Genomic DNA, 23,501 nt, shown 5'->3' on the forward strand with positions numbered 1-23,501 from the left:
TTACTGTTTTTTAGATGCAGAAAACTAAATTGCTTGATGCAAACATAAGACACAGCTGTATCTTTAATATAATGAATAATCTTAAAAAAGTTGAATTGTTAATTAAAACTGAATCTATGAATCCAAGCATAGTACTTATATTTCACAATGTAGTTAATGACACCAAAACTATATTATTTTCCTCTAAACATAATTTTCAGGGTAGCTATGTAAACATATTAACTAAACAACTACACTTTGAGGACTTCAATGCCCACTTTTTTCTTCAATCAGAAATTTAAAGGCTGATTTAGGTTGGTGTTGCCTATCAAGCAAGTTTGACAATCTGTCAAACTGACAGGTCATTTTAAAGTGACCCAGGAAAGAAATAAAATGGATTTTTTAACTGTTGATTGGGGAGAAAAGTTAAGAGAGTCTTTTAAATATAAGTGCTTCAGTTGGATGTATCTGAATCTCAGAAGGAATATATAGAGTGTGAGCAAATGAGACCCAAGAGCTGGAGTGAAGGGCAAACCAAAGTCATTGTTCATTGAAGCTATGTAGTTTTATTTCAAAGCCAGGATATGGAAGGATTCTGTTGATTTGGAGTTCAAGTGAACAAGGATTGAGTGATACTTGTACTAACCTTGTAATTAGTTAGTCTTTCCCCACCATCTTTTTCTGCAGATCACAAAATAATCACATATCGTTTGAGAATCTTTCAGTTTGCTTGACAATGAGAGAAAAGTGTGAGTTGCTGCTTGTCAGTACTAGTTAGGGGCCTCAGTTTTGTCAGGCACATTCGGCTGTGTGGAGGTGCAGTTGTTTGAGACACAGAGCAGTAGGGATACGTTTGTTAGTAGACTGGATTGACATTAATAGACATATATGGTAAGCACTTATGCTGGTACTCCTGATATTAAACATTTGAATGTACTTGTCCCACCAAATCTGATATATAAAACCCCTTTCAAACAACCTGTACTTCATACTAAACATGTTTCTGCAAACTTTGTAGCATAAATGCAGTTCACGATACAGTGAAGACTTTGTGCTACAGCTGGAAAAAGAGCTGGTCCAAGCCAGGCTGAGTGAAGCAGAATCCCATTGTGCCCTGAAGGAGATGCAAGATAAAGTTCTAGAGATGGAAAAGGTAAATCATACCAGGACCCTCTATACAGAACAGCACTAGAAACAAACTACAGGTCCCTGTCTTTCCTAGCAAGCAGAACTGTCTCTAGAACCTTCTCTTCTATGCTTCTGTGATTGCAAGATGCTTTTCAAACCTGAAAGCACAACAATAAAACTAAGGTCTGTTTGCGCTGGGAAAGGTTTGTGAATAACTGATCACTTTCCTTCTATTCCTGAAGCCTGCTATAGTGGAAAACTTAGATTCTGGTGAAGTCCTGATGGGAAACATCAATTGTTTCAGAATGATATCCTGTAACGAGAGCAGTGGGCTTAGAGTGAGCATTGAGATGATGTGAAACAAAATAGTTTGGAAGGGGAACAAGAATGGGTTCAATATTGCCATTCCCATTATGGGCAGGGAAAGAATCCCTTATCCCTTCACTGCTCAGTATCAGAATTTCTACTGCTTTTTGGATGCCATGCTAGCTTGTAACTTACTGATGCCAGAGTTCAAGCTGTACTCAAACCTACTGTCAAACATTTACCTTTCTTTGAAGCAAAGTTTAACTGCAAGATAAAATAGCAAACAATCCTCCCCCCCACCCCCCAAAAAAAAAACCCAAAAAAACCCAACAACAACAATTTAAAAAAAAAAACAAAAAAAAAACCAAACCAAAAAACACCAATAACTGACCTGATATAAAGCATGCTTTTCAGATTCTATTGTACTGACTTTGGAATTAGTTTCCTTAGGAAATTTTAATGAGCTATATACTTAGGCTTTGACTAGAACGTACTAGCTAATTAGATGAACCCACTGGAGTCAAGATTTATTTTTCAGTTATCTGATGAGCTTACTATTAGTAGTTTTTACTGTATTGACCATTGGTAAGAATTCAGGATATAAAGTATTTCTCAAAATTCAGGAGACTACTTAAATGTTATCATCATGGAGACAGCATACAATGAAAACTTACCTGCAAAGAAAAACTGGAATAGCGGGATTAGTTCCAGTGCATCAGACAAACTCAGACATACAGTAATATTTCAGTCTGTCATAATGAACTTATGCACATGAGAAAGAGCTGAAGTCCCTCACATTCCTCCAGTACAGCTCTTTACTGCTGTTAGTGCTGAGTCGTGTAATCTGGGGAGCTTCTGCTGAATAACCCAAGACTCGCATGGCCACAGTGACAGTGCCATAAACATTCAGAAACACACCCTCTCATTTCCTGTATTTGCCAATACACAGATCCCAGAATTCCCATGGAATGCTAATCAATGGCTGTGGTGCTGTGTTCTGTTAATGTTAATCAGGTGCTTTACTCAACTCTCAAGAAAACCTGACAACTGTTACAGTATTATACATCTGCAAAAACACTTGATTTTGCTGAAAACAACTACAGGGAAATAAAGTGAAGAACAGTTCAGCTTTGAATATTTGGTGACCAATGATTTGTTGTAGGGATACTGTAGACAGCTTGTTCATTTTCTTCCCCTCTTGTTTTTCTCCCACATTTCCATCATTAGGATTTCGTCTCTGTTTTGCTTTTCCTGGTGTTTTCATGTTTTCTGTTTAGCCTTCTCTCACCTTTCTGCTTTTTCCTCATGTGTCTTGCACTTTCCATCTCTAAGACCTCTTGACTGGTTGTTGTTTATAAAAATTAACGGATGGTTCCTTTGCCAGCGTATCTGTTCTCCTTTTCAAAGGCTGATGACCTACTTCCTAAAAAATGAATTTCCATATATTATTTTTCCTGTAAACCTAAATAAATGTTATAGCTTTAAGGTGTAATTTCAGTTCATTGTCGCTTTACTTTTTATCAGCTAGATCAAAACCTTCCAGATTACTCTCCATATTTTGATGGTGTGTTCAAATATTTTAAATGTATTGTTTTGTTAGGGATACCATTCAAGGAAATATTGAAGTCAGAATATCTAGAACTGCTACCTTATACATTTTTTTTGTAGTTGGCAGTTTATACACACGATATCCAGAAGCTTAGATTTTTTGATGATTTTTATTTTGCAGAAGATGTGCACTTAAAGTTTCCGTAGTAATTGTTACCTGTCTATGTTCTTGGACTGGGTTTCACTAAGCACAATTTTATTCAAATACATATTTAAGAGGATGGTCCTTGTTGCAGAGGAACAGCTCTCTCCCTGATGAGGAAAATGTTGCCAGACTACAAGAAGAACTGATTGCAGTAAAATTAAGAGAAGCAGAATCTTTGATGGGTCTCAAAGAACTGAGGCAGCAAGTCAAAGATTTGGAGGAACACTGGCAGGTATGGGTTGTAATACAATTTTATTAATTTTTGTTTCCAGTGATAAAGCATAAGACTATAAAATTTTGAGGTACTGAGATCAAGTAGAAACTAATTATTATGGATCAAACTGCTGAGGTGAAAAAATCCTTAAATTCAGCTGTCACAAGAAACTTAACTTCAAAAGTATGTTAGAAATTGGTGCCTAGTTGTTATAGATGGCAGAGGGCCTGTGCTGCCAGCTAACTGTAACGGTAGGAGGAAAATACCTGATCAGTACTCCTACTTTGCTGCATGTTAAAAAGGGCTAGAAATAGACAAAAGTCTCAGGATATATTTGCAATTCACTGACTTAATGTAGTTGGGAATGAATGTGTTCAGTTTTTAATTGTCTGTTCTTAAAACCAGTAAGTTTCCATAGGTTTCTAGCTTTCAGGATCAACAGGGGAAATCTAGCTATTTGTCCTCATATAACTGAGACCTTAGATGAAGTAAGGAAACACCAGGAATGATCAGGCATTACCAGCAAAACCATGCTGTTTTTCTAGCGTCACCTAGCTCGTACCACTGGAAGATGGAAAGATCCTCCCAAAAAAAATGCACTGAATGAGCTACAGGATGAGCTGATGACAGTGCGGTTGAGAGAAGCAGAAACTCAGGCTGAGCTGAAAGAGACCAAACAAAGAATGATGGAGGTGGAGACACAGGTATGTCATTGAACACTAGGAGGTGTGAACTGAGCTGGATGCTGGCAGTTTGGTGTTACATGGTAGATGATCTTCACTATCTACAATAGGACTTCAGTTCCAAAATGTGTGATGTTTTTGCTTCTGTTAGATGGGGATGGGAGACTCTGTGCATGCAGTCCAACTTTCATGTCTGTTCTTGAATCTTTTCCAGGACTGTGCTGCTTGAATTTGTAATTTGGGTTCGTTGTAGACACTGAATGTGTCTTAAGTCATTAAATCTTAACAGGTGTAACAACAACAAAAGTATGTTTAAGGTGTTTTAAGTCTCACAAGTCTGATTGGCAATTCTGATAATAGTAATGTTTAGGTGGCAGTGTGTGCTTTCTTTTGATGACATTGGTGATTGATTTTCTGCGGAGGTCATGAATCTGGTTACTAAGCTGTGGACTCAGCAAAGCAGCTGTGTTTGGTCAGGGTGTTTTAGCAGAAGGTTTGCCTTTAATGCAACAGAATAGAAAAGCGTGGGTTATGCCTGCTGAGGGTTGTGCAGAAAAGACAATCATACTTTGACTGCCAAGATTTTTTTTGTATAGCTAGGGAATAAGTTGCTAAGCACCTGAAATGAAAATGCACTAAAGTGGTGAGTGCATATTGTATTAGTAAGCTTTCACTCAAGTTAGTAAGCAGAAAGTGCTGATGATTGAGAAGGATTTGTATGAGGCTTCTAAGAAATCTTCCCCTGAAATACCTGCTAAATGTTACTTTTTGAAAGAGATCTATGCATCCACAAAATTAAACAAACAAGAGCTTTACTTGAAAAGGTTCAGCAATTCCAGAAACCAGGAGAGCATGTAAGGATGTGCTATTGAAGACAGATGAACCAACTGCAAGGTATATGAAGGCTTCTTTCTGACAGATGCACCACTTTGTCTATACTAACTGAACAAGTTTCCTCTTGCCTTACCTTTTAAAATATTCACTGACGAGTCAATATTGTTTTGGTCAGTAGGGGGCGGAGAGATCCTGCTGTTTGGCTCACATGTATTTAGGTACTTCTCACTCCAGTGTTACACACAGTCTTTGTGCTTATGCTGTTCAGCTGTCATCTGAGAAAAATGCCATTCTCGTGGTATGGTGTGCACAGCTTCAGGTACAAATGCTGTCACTTGTACTTGTGCACTGATCTCAACTAAGGTGCCATGTTGCTTTCAGGAGTTCACTGGACAGGGAAATGTGCAATGTCAGTATTTCTGACATACCTGGTCTTTCCTGGATGCATAGTGTAGTTCACAAGTTCACAAAATCTGCCTTACCTAGGCAACAAATTGGGAAAAAGAGATCTACTGGAGTGTGGTGGAGCTTTGCAATAATGTTCTTATGATGAGTCATCTGTTTAAGAACAATTTGAATATCCTGATGATAAACAAAATGTTATGCAGTCTCTTCTGATTACACTTGGAAAACTCTGAACACTTTTTCATCAAAAGTTTTTTATGTTAAATCATCTCTAAGTCTGTTTTGTCAGACTTCAGAGAGTTAGATTAACATCCTCTCCTTAACATGTATTTTGTTTCCTTTTTCTGGTCATAAATTTCAGAATCAGATCAATAGTAATCACTTACGAAGGGCAGAGCAAGAGGTTACCAACCTACAGGAGAAGGTGCAGTATCTTTCTGCACAGAACAAAGGACTCCTGGCCCAGTTGAATGAAGCAAAACGTAGACAAGCAGAGATTGAATGCAAGGTAAACGACATGCTGAAAATAATATTTGTGTGCTAATATATGCACATTTTAGTCTTGTCTGCCGTTATTGGATAAAATCTTGTCTTAACTGAGAAGCATAAATCATAAAACCTAAATTCTTTTTACTGATTTTGACAATATCATTTTGAATTTACTATCTCACAAAAACCACTTGGGGTTTTGACAGAGCTGCTTCTTTGTGGTTCCACGAAGATAAACATTTACTTTAGAGCATGGTTCTACTCAGAAAAGTGTCTGTGTGTAATATAAAAAGACACTCCTCAGCAACAGACTCTTTCAGGTTTTCATTTTTCTTACTGTCTTGCTGGTTCCATTTGTTTCTAGTGGGACTTGAATGTACAGTGCAGCAAAGAAGTAACTTCTGCTGACTCCTCAAACTCCATCACAAGCTTTTAGGAAAAAATATATTGAATCTCAACTAGAAGAAATTTCTTCTACTAGTTTTCTTGTTTGCCATAACCTCTGGTTTCCTAAATACCATTTTTTTAATGCTGAGATTAATTTTATTGATTTTTAAAAAAATAATAATAATCTTGGTGATGCCTTTTTCATATAACCATAACTTGGTTTGATTAGTTTTTGATGCTGAAGGTGCTCATTAATCTTTAAGAGATCGAGGATTGAAACTGTGTAGTCAATATTCTGGTTTTATGTTGACTATGTAAAAAGCAATGTCTTTAACCTGATTAATGAGTTAGTACACATAGGTATTCTCAATGGGATAATACATTTATAGAACAATGCTCTAGCATGGGCTAGAGAAAAGTGTGACAGCAACAGACAGAGCACCAGTCATACTCTTTAGAGATTCTGTGAAATTCTGAAAGTAGCTATGGGGAATAGCCAATGAAGTATCTTCACTGACATACACTAACATTAGATCCTGAAACTTGTTTTGTAGCTAATAGAAAAAAAGGTTAAAATTTACACTGTAAGATGTTTGGCAAGTAGTATTTGATTATATATAAAAAACAACAACAGTTATTCCTGATTTCTATTAACTGATGTTGGATTTTTTTTTTTTTCTGTTTTTTCAAGTTGTTTGAATTCATGCTCTAGTTTTATTTTTGTCTTGGCTAGGTAGCAATATTTCTACTGTCTCAAAAAGTATATATTTGGATTTTCAACTCCAAATAAACTGGTATGTTATTTCAGGAGTTTGTATTTTTCTTTTAAAAGCTATCTTGAAATGCTTAAGCAGAAATTAAATTTTTTGTAGCCAGTTGCATCTCATACCAGCTGCATGGCAACTGTTTTCGCCGCAGGTGTGTATTGTTATGTTTTTCCCTTTTTATCTGACTACTGCTTCTACAGCAAGGACTCAATTTCAATTTTTTTCTTGAAACTCACCACTGATCTTTCTAATCAGTTGTGCTAAAGAATTTACAATTTAAGATTTGTGCCCTCACCCAATCTTGTCTTTCCTACCATATCTATGGTAATTATTGAGAACACACTCTGTTTCAGAGATAAAGCATCAGTGCCATCTAGAGCAGCACTATTGACTCATCTCTGATACCAAAGTCAAACCAAGCCAGTCTTTCCTTCAGCTTTCAGTTAAATACTTGCAATCCTGTGGACTTGTCGGTTTGGCTTCATTTGAGCAATCATGTAACAGAATTTAGCAAGAATGGCTAAACTTTGTCTAGCACATGATAGATTTCTCTAAAATAGGCTCCACTGATTACAAATGCAGTTAATTGGGTCCTGTAGATTATATACCTCATTACAGGAATATTTTAAAAAGGAACCAAAACCAAACAAATAGCATGTTTAGAAGTAGCTACTATGGATAAGCTTTGATTTGTTTGATTTTATTTCAGCTGTACTGTTTGTTTGAAGCACATTAAAATAACCAAAGTACTGGAACTGATTTTGTTCCAGATTGTTTTTGTTCCAATTTTCCAGATTGTTTTGCAGTTGATACAGTTTAGTTACACCAGTCTGCTATAAAAGTAGGTGTACCTGAGCCTAATCTGTCTCTTCCCAGAGCTGTTTGCTCTTCAGCTGATCGTACTGCTCACTAATTATTTAACACTTCTTTCTCTCCATGGTTGTACCATTATATTATCAGGCTGCTGATAATATAATGTTGTTTTATGCTCTGAAGTCTTGAGGACTTGCCTCATGAAACTGGACATTTTTTTCTCTCTTTTTCAAACTCAAATTACCTATCATTTATAGACAGACTAGTAGGTTAAACTTACTGTGGTAGGCCAATTGTAGGTTACGTGCATTAGTATTTTATTCTAAAATGTCTTTGTCATATACTGTGACTAAGATAGCTGGACTAAATGAGGTTGAGAATACATTTGCTTTTGTATTTAATTTTTTTTATTTTTTAGGACAAAGGAAATTATAAAATAAGTAACTCTTGTGTAGCTTTGTTTCTCTATATATAATAAGTCCAAAATTAAAGCATGAGCTGGTTTATTTTATAATGTTGATTCTTTTTCTTAATTTACAGTATAATATTTATGGAAAACAAGACGGTTGTTTTCTGGACCTTGAAACTGATAACAGCAAGTTTTCAAATCTGCAGAGATTTTTCTTTTAGATTAATATACTTTAGAGTTTAGATTATTACATACTCCTCCTATGGGTTAAAATTAAATTTGAATTCTTTAGAATAGTGGTAGTTTGCAGAGCAGGATTTTGAGTAAAAGCAGTGCAGTCTTTAATCAGCTAAAGCTGGTACTAGTTAGCTCCCATTTCTGACTTCTTTCAGAGTAAAGAAGAAGTGATGGCAGTACGGCTCCGTGAGGCAGACCGCATTGCAGCTGTGGCAGAACTCCAGCAGCATATTGCTGAATTAGAAATCCAGGTAACAAGTGATGGCATTAAATGTGAAACTTGATACTGATTAGATTTTGTACTTTGTGAGTTTTTTTCTTCCCCTACTGTGTTTCTTCATTAGCCTACTGTGAATACAAGACACTGCTTTGCCAAGTGGGATAATGCTGTATTGCTGATTTCCTCTACAAGCCAAGCCTTAAATCTAACTTGGGCACTTACTTGTAAGCTTTTAATAATTCTTCTGTACATATACCATGTTAAAGGCAACACTCTTTAACTTCTGTTTTGTTTTTTTTCTCATAGTTGGTACTTCTTACCAATTAATAGATGAGCTTGAAAACATTCTCTGTCCAAAAAAACATGCATACAATTTTGGTTCCAGCAACCATTTTTTTTCTGTTTTTACTCTTCTGCTATGATCAGTATTGAAGGATTTATTGTAAAACTCTTACTCCCTTCATGTAAATCTTGAAACCAGAAATATTTACTGCTACCACGTCACTGTAGGATCTCAAGATGCATCCTCTGGCATCTGTGTTATTCCTTACACTTTCAGTTCCTTTTGGAGCTTTCACCATGCCATGAACTTGCTGCTCCCTTAATGAGAAAACCAGTGATTGCTGTGCTTTATATTCTCTTGGCTTTGGGAAATCATGATGTCTTACTGTAGTCTGACCTCTCTATAATCATATACTGTTGTCCTGTCTGAATTCTGATGAAAAAGTTTTCTTAGTTATTTTTACTAAGTTACAGTCTAGTTACAATCTACAACCTGGTGTTACTATTGTGTTTCTTCCCTCTGAAATCTTTCCTTTGAAGTGATGATTTTATTATATTGTTTCAAAGCCACCTTTTCCCTATGATTTCTCAACTAGTTGTATCTTTTTCATCTCTTCATATATGGAATGTACAAATAAATTTCATTGAGCTTTCATAAAGAATTTGTTATATTTCCTGTAGTGCAGCAGGCACTAAACTCATTGAAAGTTAAAGCAATCATTTCTTTAAATCATATAATGCTTAGATAATGCTGTGATCTGTACATTAGAAATACCTAGATAAGTATGGTAAGCATTGCATATGAATCATTTATCATCTAGTAAGATAACACGAGAGTAACTGAGTTAAAGTCAATCTTCTGCTCAAACTGACCTTTTAAAAAAAGAGAGGGGAAGTTTAAAGGTTACTTCAAACAATGTGATTTAGTAGGTGAGAAGTGAGTACTCATTTTACATTATTTTTACTTTAGCACAGACTTCAAATGCCATCCTGCTTCCATTATTTGATAAATTCACATCTCTCAAAATGTAGTCAGTATCTTATGAAATGGTGAATCCCCATATGATCAGTTGGGAATTTTTTGATAGCAGTTATGCAATTCAAATTGTCTACATTTTTTACTGTAAATATATCTGACTTGTTTTTCAGTTGTTTAACTGATGAAACCATCCATGCTCCATCATTTGATTGCTCTCTCCTATTCCCTTTCCATATTTCTACTTAACTTAAGGATCCCAGAATTGCATGTGGATTTTTATAATACCTTGTTGTGAGACAGAAAGAACTGCAGGAATGTAATCTATTTTATAACTCCAGCTAATACATCCAAAGATCACACTGTTCCTGTTTTGTCATAATATTGCACTCTTTCAGGTTCAGTTGTTTATCCACATTATCTCTCATTCCTTTTCACAAGTACTGCTTTGCACAATGCAATTTTTAGTTATGTTTTTATTATTCTAGGTTTTTTGTTTCCTTCCAAAGTGCATTTCAAGTCCCAGTCTTTATGGTATTCTCAGATTGCTAATGATTTCTTGAGTCTGATCTTAGTAAAATTCTTAATTTTCTTCACAAAAGTGAGAGTGGCTGTGCTTTCTTTGTATACAGTGTGGAGTATGAAGTAATTTTGTGGCTGAGGTTCTCGTTCATTTGATGAGTTTGCGCTGTTTAGGTTTTTGGTGAACATCTCAAACTTACTCTAGCAGGAAAGATAACTTTTTCAATTGTGAAATACAGATTTTAGGTGTGAACTTTAAAGTATTTAAAACAAACAATTTAGCAGAATTAAGTTCTGCTAATGTTAATTTTTTTTTATTTTTGACACTGTAGACATTACTTGAACTGCTTTTATTGAACTGTGATACATGTCTGTGGTTTTTTTTAAATCTAAGCAGATATTTTTCACCAGTGTGTTTTGCCAGCAAATACAAAACTTAAGATCAAAACTTATGATCCTTTTTGGGTACTCATGCTCAAAAGCCTTTGGAACACCTGCACCAAAAGAAATGTAATAATGGAGCTGGAAATCCTGAATTCCCAAAGCTTTTCAAGCATAAAACATGCAATTGATAATAGGGCTTAAACAAAAGCAAATTTTAAAGGAGGTTGAAAGTCTAGATAACTTCTTCCTCCCTGGAGAAAGAGCTGCCTCCCACTCTCTTCTGTTCAGCTTGTAATCAGGTGACAGCTGTAATTGCTGTCAACTGATGTGGGGAATAGAGGCCCATTTAATCAGAACTTGCCTTAATGACTTGAAATGCAGTATTTAATACCAGAAATGTATTTAGCCAGTCTTGGAGCATAGGCACCAGGGTTTAAGTACAGAGGCACAGTGCATCACAAATAAGTCTGCTTGTCATGCTGTTTCAAAGCTGATAAAAATGAAGGGAGGAAGTTAACCTACCACATAACCTTCCCTTTTTTTTTGAGGGGGGTGGTGCTTTTCTAAGAAGCTCAAGGGATTCATTGCCAGGTCCCCATGGGCCATAGCAACGATTAACCTAAATTGCAAGTTTTTCTTTTAAAAGTTTATGTAGGTGTAGGTGCAAGACAGTGTTAAATTTGTAATGCAGAGTATCACTACTCCCACATAAGAACTGATCTGACGTCACACACACACACATGCTAGATTTAAATCACAGTTTCTGGGTCATTCTTAGTTTTGGTTAGTAGTAATGACAGGGATGGAGAGTGAACTATCAATAACAGATGTAATTCTGCAAGAAGTTGTCAGCTTATTATGTTGTTAAGAAGTTATTTCTTAATATATTCTAAATGTCACCTTGTCTTGTTTGAGCATTCAGTTCATGATGCTGAGCTTTTAAACTTTTGTGTAAGTATATTGAAATGCAGTGAGTTGTCCAACACATGAAGTATATTGAAATGCAGTGAGTTGTCCAACACATGATGGATATTCTGTCTTTTTTTAGACTTTCCATGCAAAAATAGCATGGAATTGAACTGTAACAGAAGTTTAACTTATGTTGCACATACCTAAGCCCCAGAAGTGACAAAGAAAAACCCTGATGTTATAAGCCTGTTATGTGGAAACAAAGGTTTACTCTGTCAGCATTTGTTTACTCCTCTATCATGTCTTTATTTTTCTCTCACTTGCCAGTTGAGCTTATGTTTGGGAGGTAAACATAGAATCACAGAATGGCTTGGATTGCAAGGAACCTTGAAGATCTTTTTCCAATCTCTCTGCCATGGACAGGACACTTTCCCTAGACTAGGTTGTTCACCATCTTCACAGTAAAGAATTTCTTCCTACTCTTCCACTCTCGATCTACCCATTTTTAAAACAAGTTTAAAGCCATTCCCTGTAGTCCTGTGACTACATGCCCTTGTCAAAACTCCCTCTCCAGCTCTCTGGTAGCTGCCTTAGGAAAGGGCTCTAAGGTCTCACTGGAGCTTTCTCTTCTGTAGGCTGAGCAGCCCCACCTCTCAGCCTGTCTTCCTAGAAGTGCTCCAGCCCTCTGATCATCATCATGGCCTCCTCTGGACTCATGATACCGAGTCTATGTTGTTCTGGTGCTGGGGACCCCACAGCCCCCGGGTGGGGGTCTCACAAGTGTGGAGCAGAGGGGCAGAATCCCCTCCCTTGAGCTGCTGGCCACACTGCTTTTGATGCAGCCCAGGACACATTTGGTATTCTGGGCTCCAAGTGCACATTACCAGTTCATGTCCAGTCTCTCTGCCACCAGCACCCGCAAGTCCTTCTTGGTGAGGCTGCTCTTGATTCATTCATCTCCAGCCTCAAAGGGCTCTAAGGTCTCCCTGGAGCTTTCTCTTCTGTAGGCTGAGCAGCCCCACCTCTCAGCCTGTCTTCCTAGAAGTGCTCCAGCCCTCTGATCATCATCATGGCCTCCTCTGGACTCATGATACCGAGTCTATGTTGTTCTGGTGCCCCCGGGTGGGGGTCTCACAAGTGTGGAGCAGAGGGGCAGAATCCCCTCCCTTGAGCTGCTGGCCACACTGCTTTTGATGCAGCCCAGGACACATTTGGTATTCTGGGCTCCAAGTGCACATTACCAGTTCATGTCCAGTCTCTCTGCCACCAGCACCCGCAAGTCCTTCTTGGTGAGGCTGCTCTTGATTCATTCATCTCCAGCCTCTATTGATACTGGGGTTTGCCCTGACCCAGGTGTTGCACCTTCCACTGAGCCATATTGAACCTCATGAGGTTCCCATGAGCCGACTCCTAAAGCTTGTTCAGGTGTCTCTGGATGGCATCCCTTCCCTAAAATGACTTGGACATATTTAGCAGGTGTCTGAGCTTTCAACAGGACATTTGAGCAATTTATTAACAGATGAAGGATGGACTTTTGGATGATTGGGCTGCTATTTTTTGTATTTCCACACTGGGGAGAAGCTTACATAGAATCATACAATCATTTAGGTTGGAAAAGACCTTTAAGATCATGGAGTCCAACTGTTAACCCAGCATTGTAAAGTCCACTGCTAAACCATGATCCTAAGTGACACATCTACATGTCTTTTAATGCCTCCAGGGATGGTGACTCAACCACTTCTTTGGGCAGCCTGTTCCAATGTTTGACAGCCCTTTCCATAAAGAAATTTTTCCTGATATTCCATCTAACTCTCACCTGAGGCAACTTGAGGCCACTTCCTTATGTCATTTCACTTGCTACCTGGGAGAAGAGACTGATCCATACCGTGCTATAACCCCCAGCTCCCTCAGCTGCTGCTCGTAGGCCTTAGGCTCCAAACCAGCTCTCTCACCCTTCTATGGACATGCTCCCGCACCTCAGTGTCTATCTTGTGAGGGTCCCAAAACTGAACACAATATTCAAGGTGCAGCTTAGCTTGTCCTGGTCAGGTTGCATGCAGTGTGATCCTCTATGTTTCATCCTTTCGTAAAATTAAAAGAGCCAAAGCTTTAGGTTTGCTTCCTCAGGAAGATAGTGTTTCTTGTTTTCATTCAGCTGCACTGGGAGCTTCAAACTGCAGCAAGGAAATATTTCTGGCCTAATAATTAGCAAGTGTTCCTTCTGGTTGCATATGGGCAGTCCCGTTGGTCCATTGATGTTGTTTTGGTTTTGTTTTTTTAAGTTTTTCCCTACAGTAATTGAAAGAAGAATAGAAAAATTCAGGCAAGGTTGCATCAGTTACAAGCTGCAGTCACTCAGCTGCCTAGGGTGAGGAGCAGTAGACCAGTGGAAGCGTAGGCAGGTTGAGGAAGCAAAGTGGGGCAGCTGTAGCCCCTGCTTGGCAGCTTAATTTCTTTCCCTCCCTTTCTATGCAGGCTGGCAACATGTAGTATTCTCTTACAATTATCCATGAGTTGGACAGGATAGAGAATACTTGTAAAATGAAAAACTAGTTTTACATCTGAGTAATCTTAAAGTAAAAAATATCCATAAGAATTAATTCTTCTTTTTGTTAGGTTGATCTGGACAGACAGCAACATCACTTCTTCCTGCTGTGTTTCCTGGCAGATTCAGAGAATTTTGTCACATTTACCCTATCTCTAACCTGGTCAAAGCAGCTTTGAGAAAACTGTAAAGGAAATCCATGATTGTGCTAGTAATCTCCCCACAGCTTAAACTCTTAGCACTATTTCTTTAGAATGAAGCCTTTCTATGACCTCTGTTTAATAACTTTTCCAAGTACTGACTGTTCAGTAAAGAAATTGTTTCCATCTTTTCAAGTTACAGGAAACCCTTTTTTTACTCTTATCAATAGTGGTGTGTGATGTTAGTGATGTGTTTTTTGAAAGTCTAGAATGAGTCACTGTAAAGTCACTGAAAGGACACTAGTTACCACATCTACCCTTCTGAATATACTTCATTTACATTTTTAATGCGGTGTCTTTTGCCATGAAGTAAGAGTTTTAAAGCCTCTCCTGAAAAGAGACAAGTTGTTACCAAGTAAATATTTCTAAGTCAGAAAAGATCAAATTAAGGGTGTTAGGGAGACATCCTGTCTTCCAGTGATTTTTAGTAGAGATGTTATCTGACAAACAGACAGTTGTCTAGTGTGCCTGGAGTTTGACTGCCTTGTAAACTTTTCTTTTCCTGTGTTTTTAAGTTCACAGTTATTAAAATGAAAACAACCCTAGATGTTTTCTTATTATTTAAAACAGCTTATTTTATTTGTATGTATATTTCCTTTCCTATCTGATGTGCTAATTGAGTGTTTTAGAAAAGTTGCACTCTTCTTGGGATGAAACACCTGCAGCTGGAATTTGATTACACTGATCTTCTGTATCTTAAACTTTGATCAAACAGCAAAAGCTGGCTTAAGGCCTCCAGTGTTTTTCAGGTGCTTTCTGGTGATTTATTTATTCGTTGTATAAACCCTTTTTTATTATGAGTACTAAACTTGATTTTGGGAGGCCATTATACAGTAATGGTTTCAGATATTTTAAATCAACTTTTTTTTTTTTTTTAAGCAGTCTGTCCCTGCACTCGTGTTGCCAGCTATACATCCTGGCCTGATGCTAAATGAGTTTGAAAGGTCTCCACGTGTTCAGGAGTTCTCAGCATCAGGTGGCTTTTTGAGACTAGCTGTTGCTTCTTTGCAAGATGCTTTTTTCCTAGAAAGCCAGACAAAAGAGGATTTAAGTGTGATATGAAAACCATGGTTCTCAGCTGATAAACTTTGGTGGGCAGAATATTTTCTCATTTTAAGGAGAAAATTTTTGGAGTGAAGATTTTTCTTCTCAAGAGCTCTTGAGTGTAACTCTTAGTATGCACCCAAGTACAGTCACTCTACTACTTCACAGCAGGATGAGAGAGGTGAGAGCTTCCAAAACTGTGAAGGGGCCTAAGTGAGTTCTGTTTCAGCAGCAGGTTTTTTTTGATCTATAGAGTTCATTTCCTGCTTTGCTGCCCGTGCTACTCCCACTATATACACAACCTCTGGGGCAGGGGCTTGGATTGTGTATTGGCTGAGTACACTGCTACAAGCACCTCTCCCTAGGGTAGAGGTGATAGCTGCCACGAGAGTGTTTGTTACCCTGATACAGATTTCTAACCCTTGTGGTGCTGTTGGAGTTGGTCTGTCAGAAGAGACTAAAAAGGAGCAGTTAAAAATCTTGAAAAGCAGTGAAATCAGGATGATGCATCTTTAATTACAGTGTAACACCAATTGGCATTGCTTTTCTAAAAATCCTTCTGGGAAGAGGAGGTAGGCACTGCAGTGGTGCCAATACACAGATGCAGTATGCAAGGGATGTGGGTGTAGAGAGTCATTCACATGTGACTGCAGGATGTTTTAAACAAATTCCTACATTCTAGAATTGGTCAGCTTTCAGTATTTTGCAATTCTGATAATACCCACACTTTGCTTATTTATATGTTCTCTGATTTTTTTCTCTGTATATTAATTTTAAATGTTAAATTAATATGATTTGCCTAGCAACCAGCTAGCTTTTGTGTTGTGACTTCTTCTCCGAATATCACAGATTTGTTATAATAGTGCTCCCCCTCACTCTCAACCACCAAAAACCGAGCCAGCAACCTACATCCTATGTGAATGACTCTAGAGATAAAAAAATTTAACATGGAGATTACTATTCTCTTTAAAAAGGTGTGGCATTCATACCTTAAAGACTTCTAAATTGTAAGTGGAGTCTTAACATTCAGTTTTGAACCCATACTGTTGATTTGAGTGCTTTCCTCAGAAGTACAGAGCTGCTCAAGCACAGTAGTCCAAAACCATTCAAGCACAGGATACAAGTAATGCAGAGTTAAATGTCCAGTTCCTACTAAAGTAAATGCCACAATAGGAAGCATTAAATAAAATTAAGCTGCATGAAAGCAATTTGATTTTTCTTATGTCAGTGCAACTGTAGTAACTGGTAGTATGGCTTCACCTTGACTACTGTGTGCAGTCCTGGGCTCCACTATTTCAGAAGGATGTGAAGGTCCTTGAATGTGTGCAGAGGGTAATAAGGCTGGTGAAAGGGATGAAAAGAAAGTCCTGTGAGGAGTGGCTAAGGATTTTGGACTTAATTTAGTTTGGAGAAAAGGAAGCTGAGGGGTGATGGTGTCAAGTTCTCCTAATGAAAAACTACTGTTAAAGGATATTACTACCAAATTTAAGTTCCTCACATTCAAATTTGCCTTTGATTAATGAATGCTCATCGGAAGGTGGGAATTATTTGCATGAAGTTCAGATTATGTTCTAACATGACATGTCACTGGAAGGTGAAACAATTTAGAAGATCATAATAATAGTTTGTACTTGTATAAAAATGTATGTATTGATGAGAAATATCAGACTCATTTCACAGTATTAAAGAATATTGGGTAACTTAAAAATCATAATGTGACAGATAAAACTTTTTTGTTCATTAGATATGTAGGTAAGCTTTCAGCTGTCTACTTATTATTTATTCTCTAAATTAGATTGTTTTGATAGAAATTAAAATATATTTTAATGCTGTGGTGTCTGACTCCTGCATGTTTTCCAGTGGTTTGCTACCACACTTGCAGAAGAATCTTTAAAAGACAATGGCATGGTCAACTTAGTAGACTATACTTTTCTGTTGGTCAGGGATGAGCAGCAGCTGTAAAGAAGACTCTGATATCTTGTCGTAATTTTTTTTCTATGTTATTCTTCCAATTTATCCACTGTAGACAGACTTGGTAGCCCACAGAACATGGGATTATTTAACTAGGAAGATCATTTTTTTCCAGCAAGTTGAAAGGATCAGCTTCTGATCACTTGCATTTTGAATGTTGCAAGAGGAAGTTACAGCATGACCTTTTAAAAAGTATGTTTGTAGAAAATGCCATTGCAGGGTTACTTTTTTTTTTTTTTTTTTTTTTTTTGATGAATTGCTAGCTCTACAAAATCTGTAGTTCTGAAAGGAAAACTGAAACTTACTTGTCTTGCAGTAATAATGGGCATCTTGCAAGCCAAGCTTATGCCTTCCATTCAGCTCTAACTGACTGTAGCTACAGTTCTTCCATGAGCAAATAGGCATAGTTATTCTGTAATATCTGCATTGTCTTTACAATGTTATTCTTAGAATAAAAAGTAACCATAACACCACTTAAATGTAATGGAAGTGTGGAATTCCCATATGATATATGCGAACAGCTTCCAGCTATTTGTGTGCCAAACCCAACCTGCTAAATGTTACTGCTTCAAAAAAATTATTTTTTGAGTAATTTTGTAATGCATACCTCACTGCAAGAAAAACAAAGCCTGAAAAAAAGAGATATTGCTTCGATATTGCCAATACTGACAGTGTTCTAGATATTTCTCTTCACCCAGCAAAAAGGATTTGGAAGGTAGCATGTTATCTCTCCTCATAGTTTTGTCCTGGGGTTTATATTTCAGAGAGATATTTTAAAGAAACCTCTCCATTAAAGCTTTTTGTCTTGTACTTTGATGAATAGTTAACACTTTTCATTCTAAAAGGTGTTTAACCTCTCTTTGCTAATGACTATCAATTTGGCTGTTGTAGTAAATTTGCTTTCTTTGAGTGTAATTAAAATTTCAGCAAAATGAGCTATAGGTAGAAAAACAAGATATTCCCATTATGTTTTTATTTCTGTAATACATTGCTTGTATGTGATTTACAGTCAAGGTAAAGAATTTTATAAAACCAAGATGCTTGCACTCTCTAGAGCTGGTGGCTGCTTCACAAATTACTTAGATAGAAAAAGGCAAGAGCAGAGCTGTTCTGCATTTTATTAGTAGCAAGTAGAAGACATGGAGTGCATTCCTCATCAGGGTGATTATTTATCTCAGATCTGCCAAGTTTGGTTCAGTCACATTAGGATTCCCTTTAGGGACAAGATGGAAACCAGTGCTGCAGGCATTCAGTGCAAGTGAAACCTTTTCAAGCATTCTGAAATATAGGAGCTGCATTTGATTGCCAAATTAGGGAAATGTCATATTCATCTTAATCTATTGTTTTGTTTGTTTTATTTTGTTTTTTATTTGCCAGTTCTTCTGTATACCTCTTGAAGCATTGGTATTAGGGGACATTCATTTATACTATCTGGAACTCCTACATGACAAATACCACAATATTTTGGGTGTTACAATTCTTCTTACAGGACAAAAGCTTGAAATATGTAGTGTTTCCCAGTGCGTGTCCCACAATGCAAGGAAAGAATTGTTTAACTGGAGACAAAAGAAAATGTCTTATTGCTAAATGTGAATTTTACATTAGTGAAAATAAAATACATTGTGTTCCATGTATTGACAGTGTTCTGTAGGAGTGGTTTACTCAAATGTATTTTGATGTACGTAGGATGTGGATTCCACCTGTGAAGCTGTTACTTCTTTGTGCTCATCCATAAAATCCTGCCTTGTACTATTAAGAGAGTTACCTTGGTCTGAGCCACTGTCACCTCTAGATACCTGCTGTAACTTCAACCAAATGAAAGTGCTGGGTGATATCTGGGGATGGCCTCTGTTCGTGACAAAAATATGCAGACAGTTAAAATAAGATTTTGAATATAGTAGATCTTTGAATAATTTGAATATGATTCCTTTTTTTAACCAAAACAGAAAGAAGAAGGAAAAATTCAAGGGCAGCTTAATAAATCTGATTCTAACCAGTACATCAGAGAACTGAAAGATCAGATAGCTGAGCTGCATCATGAGGTGAGTGATATTATACTGCAGTCCCTGATCACTTGTACCTTTTGTCCTTTCACCTGTGGCAGGTTTTGCTTATTTAATACTTATTACATCTTCAGTGCCTGTTTTTGCTGAACTACATTATTTTAAATGAATGCAATAAAACTCTTATACATGAATCTTGCCTTTATCTTGGAATGTAAGAGAATAAAATACTGATTACTTTTGTAATTTGACATTAAATGTGATTGGCATTTATGTTCCATCTTGGCTTTTTCCTTAATTTCATTAGTTGATCATATTCGTGTTGCATTTACTCCATTTGGAACTGCATATATGAAAATAAGCCCCTTGATGTCTTTATTTGCTACAACTGTTAAGGCCACTATAGTTTGAAACTAAACCTCACTTGTGTAAGTAGAAGAATTCATGTGCAAATTTTCTGGGTCTTGCTGTTTCGAGGATGAATTTTATGTGGTAGTATACTGAGATTGCTTAAAAAAAAAAAAAAAAGGATGCTTGCTTAATATCAGTTAACAGATTTTTAAGTTTTAAACTGCCAAAACCTTCAATCTATGAAATTTCTGTCTTCAAACTTCCTTGCTCTGATAGTTGTAGTAACTTTCTGTTAGTTAAAAAGATCAGAAGGGCTTGAAACCGAAATGGCTTATGTAACTCCTGTGCTCACTGGCTCATTTCAGTTTATGCTGCATTGTGAAGAAATGTCTTTACCTAATACTCCACATGTGCAAAATGCCTGGTCATCTTTGCAGTAGAGTCTCTTTCTAGCCTTTTCATACACAGCTCTGAGAGTGTTGCTTAAAACCACAGAATTGAAAAGCAATTCAACCTAATTGTTTGTTGCCTTTTTGCTTTTATTAAATAAACACATCCTTTCTTTAAGTGTAGATAGTGTTTTCATAACAATCTGAGTAGATCCAAGCTTTTAGGATCAATCCTTGAGACTTATAACACAGTTGAGGATCTTGGAATGTTGTCTATGCTATAGATCACTATGCTATAGATGGAGGATAGTCTCTAGGGTCATCAGTCCAGCACCTTTACCAATCATTAAGCTCACTTAAAAACAGATTTAAAAATCAATAACCTGGCTTTCTCCATTAAAGCACTCTAATTAGTTTTCTTTGTTGCTTGCTTGAAGAATTCCCAGAAAGCCAGATATTTAGTGTATTTTTGCATTATGAACAAAATAAGGCACTGTACTGACTTTTTCCTCTGCTCACTGTAGGTTTAAAAGGTAAGAAACACTGCTTTGGGGGAAAAGTAGAATTTCTCTTGGAAAGCTGTTGCATAATTTTCTCTGTACAATCATCTGTTATGTGCCTGGCTGAGCAACTGAATTGTCATGAAGGCAGGCAATATCGTACATCTTTAATGTGTATAAGTTAATGTGAACAGGTTGGAAAGAAGATAAGATGTTCATAAGCTCACAGAATAATGATAACTCTAAGTAATACCAGTGATTTCCTAAACAGTTCATTCTAGTCAAATCTTTATCAGCATTTCAATTTGGCAGAAAGGAAATGCTGCGAAGAGCATGCATTTCAACAATAGCAGAGTTTGAGTAATTCCATGTAGAAGAGCATTCCTCTTTCAGATATGTGCTTTGTGGTGGCTAAATTTTTAATTCCCAAGCTAGGTAAACACTATAGGAAGGAAATTATTCTAGGATATATAGGAACAATAAGAAGAAATGGCTTGACTTGATGATTTTACAGATCTTTTCTGACTAATCATTCTATGATTTTATGAAACTCTGTATGTAATAGACGTGTGCTACCTTGGCAGCATTCTGCATGCTTCTTTACACAGACTGTATTCAGGCCTGGAAGTCTGTGTTTACTAACGACTTATTTTTCCCTTTCCCCCTTACTGTTGCCTATTTATTTGTCTAGTTTTTAAATAAAATCTTAAGAGGGAAAGCAGTGTTTCCTCAAAAAAGCAAAATCTGAAGAAAATGGCAACAGGAAGATGCAAAAATGTTTGCTCTCATCTGCTAAATGTTAGAAGTTTAATTCAGTCAGTGCCAGTTAAATAAACAACTTCCTTAAATCTGCGCTGAAGTGTCTTCATGCATACATCCATTAATGGCCATGTTCTTTGTTTTTTGGCTAGCTGCTTTCTGATTCTACTTCTGCAAAAGCTAAAAGAAACGTTACACATTTGCAAATGCATCTTCCTGAAGATAGGGTGATGGTGTATGTGACATGCTGACCACAATCTCCCAGCTGGTTAGCATGTAAAAGGCACTGGAAAAGGAACAGAGCTCTTGGTGACTGTATGGTTACCTTCTAATACATTGTAATTGTGTAACTTTAAACTGCACATAAATGGAAATGTTAATTAAAGCAAAACTTTTAATTTAAGGTAAGGGTGGGATGGATATGTGTTAAACAAGTTGAAATGTCTTGGCATGGCCATCAATGTTGATTGTGCTTATTTAACTTTCTTTTGCCTCTCCAGCACTGCATTTTTACAGATTTTTACACCAGAAAAGTTGCAGGTTCTCCATCTGAAGAATGGAACAAAATTGTGACCAAATCTTGCATTGAATACAAGTAACTGCTGACTAAGTCCATCTTCTGGCCTTTGGCCAGCAGTATGAATGTAAATGTGTCTGTGTCAGTGGAGCCTGGAGGAGCTATATACTTGAATTCAATTCTCTGATATCGTCCATCAGGTGGCAATGATACCAAGTTGTGGCAACAGCATGATCCATCCTAGTTGCAGAATTCTTGTGAAAGGTCTACTGTTCCATCAGTGTTTGCAAGGCAGGCTAATAGCCAGGCACAGGGAAATCTAGAGTATCAGTGAGGAACACCAGTAAGGACAGCAGAGAGTCACTGTTACTGAGCAGTGTCTAAAGGTGAATTCTTCACTAAAAGGTGGGCTGGGGTTGGGAGTTTGCTGTGGTAGAGGTGCAACAAGCTGCTGCTGTACCATCTCGTGACTTTCAGGGTGAGAAAAGTTTGGCCCTTAGTATTCAGATATTTCTCTCACTCGTTCCAATGTGATAGCCTAAATCAGCTATGTGTTGGAAGTCTGCATGCTGTAACAAATGCATCAATCAAATTAAATGAACCAATGGATTCAGACTACAAAGTGCAATTGTTTGGAAGTTTTTGTAAGTATAAACAAAACTTCTGAAAAATAAAATTAATTTTGGTCATCTTTTGCTGAGCTCAAAATTTTGCATGCTTCTTAAGAATAATGCAGCTTGCAGCCAAAAGGATAAATTTCAGCTGCTTTTATTACTCACCTAGGAATAGTAATGCTACAGTCAGTCTTCAAATAATGTTATTAGAAGACTTATTTGTAGTAAATTCAAGTTGTGTTCCTGTTACTGAATAAAACTGCACATACTGGAAATCAGCAGTATGGCACCCAAAACTGAACTGAGGAGCCCCACTGGTATTAAATGTATATGGTAATTAAATAGAAAAAGATGCCTTTTTTTCTTACCATTCAAGCACTGTAAAATAACTATAAATGGAACTATTGGATTTTTGGCTTGTTCTAACAAGCTGTCTGCCTGATTTCTTTTATACCTAACCAGAGGATTTCTGTAGCATGGTAAGCTGGGTTGAATATTAACTACTTCAGAGTAAGTCTTAAACCTGTAGTTGATAAACACTTCAGAAGAACAGACAAAATTTGGAGCTTTGAGAACATTACAACCAGAAGTTGTCAACTTCTGCTCTACTAGGCTCTATACTTCTGTAAACTTCTGCTTTACTGATGAACACTGCAGTGTTAGGTTAATGGTTGGACTCTGTAGAGGCCTTTTCCAACCTTTACAATTCTGTGGTTCTGTGCAGATTGTCTTAAGTCTATTTACATGCACCTCTTTCTTTACACTGATTTGAACAACCGAATATGGGTTAGAATATAAATATTAAGTATAATTTGTAATGTTATGTAAAATAGTGAATTCATTCTTGAATTCCTCAGTGCAACCATAACTCCACTCAGAAATCAAATACATGTAGGTCAATTATTACTTAT

The 23,501-nt window shown here is 37.0% G+C and overlaps 1 protein-coding gene across 10 annotated transcripts in view; it reads left to right on the forward strand.

Moving 5' to 3' along the window:
* The window catches only part of EVI5 (ecotropic viral integration site 5), a 74,272-nt gene that overhangs the window by 36,056 nt on the left and 14,715 nt on the right, over window positions 1-23,501 (forward strand). For 9 of the 10 annotated variants that reach the window (XM_041483091.1, XM_041483095.1, XM_041483098.1 and 6 more), the window contains 6 exons: window positions 998-1,132; window positions 3,258-3,398; window positions 3,926-4,084; window positions 5,664-5,810; window positions 8,560-8,655; window positions 19,404-19,499. In XM_041483091.1, coding sequence (XP_041339025.1) covers window positions 998-1,132; window positions 3,258-3,398; window positions 3,926-4,084; window positions 5,664-5,810; window positions 8,560-8,655; window positions 19,404-19,499 — 774 coding nt within the window. The remainder of the gene's footprint in view (window positions 1-997; window positions 1,133-3,257; window positions 3,399-3,925; window positions 4,085-5,663; window positions 5,811-8,559; window positions 8,656-19,403; window positions 19,500-23,501) is intronic. The other variant, XM_041483096.1, reaches the window with a different exon arrangement.

This window comes from Pyrgilauda ruficollis, unplaced genomic scaffold (genome assembly GCF_017590135.1).
Source record: "Pyrgilauda ruficollis isolate IOZ18807 unplaced genomic scaffold, ASM1759013v1 scaffold6, whole genome shotgun sequence".
Lineage (NCBI taxonomy): Eukaryota > Metazoa > Chordata > Aves > Passeriformes > Passeridae > Pyrgilauda > Pyrgilauda ruficollis.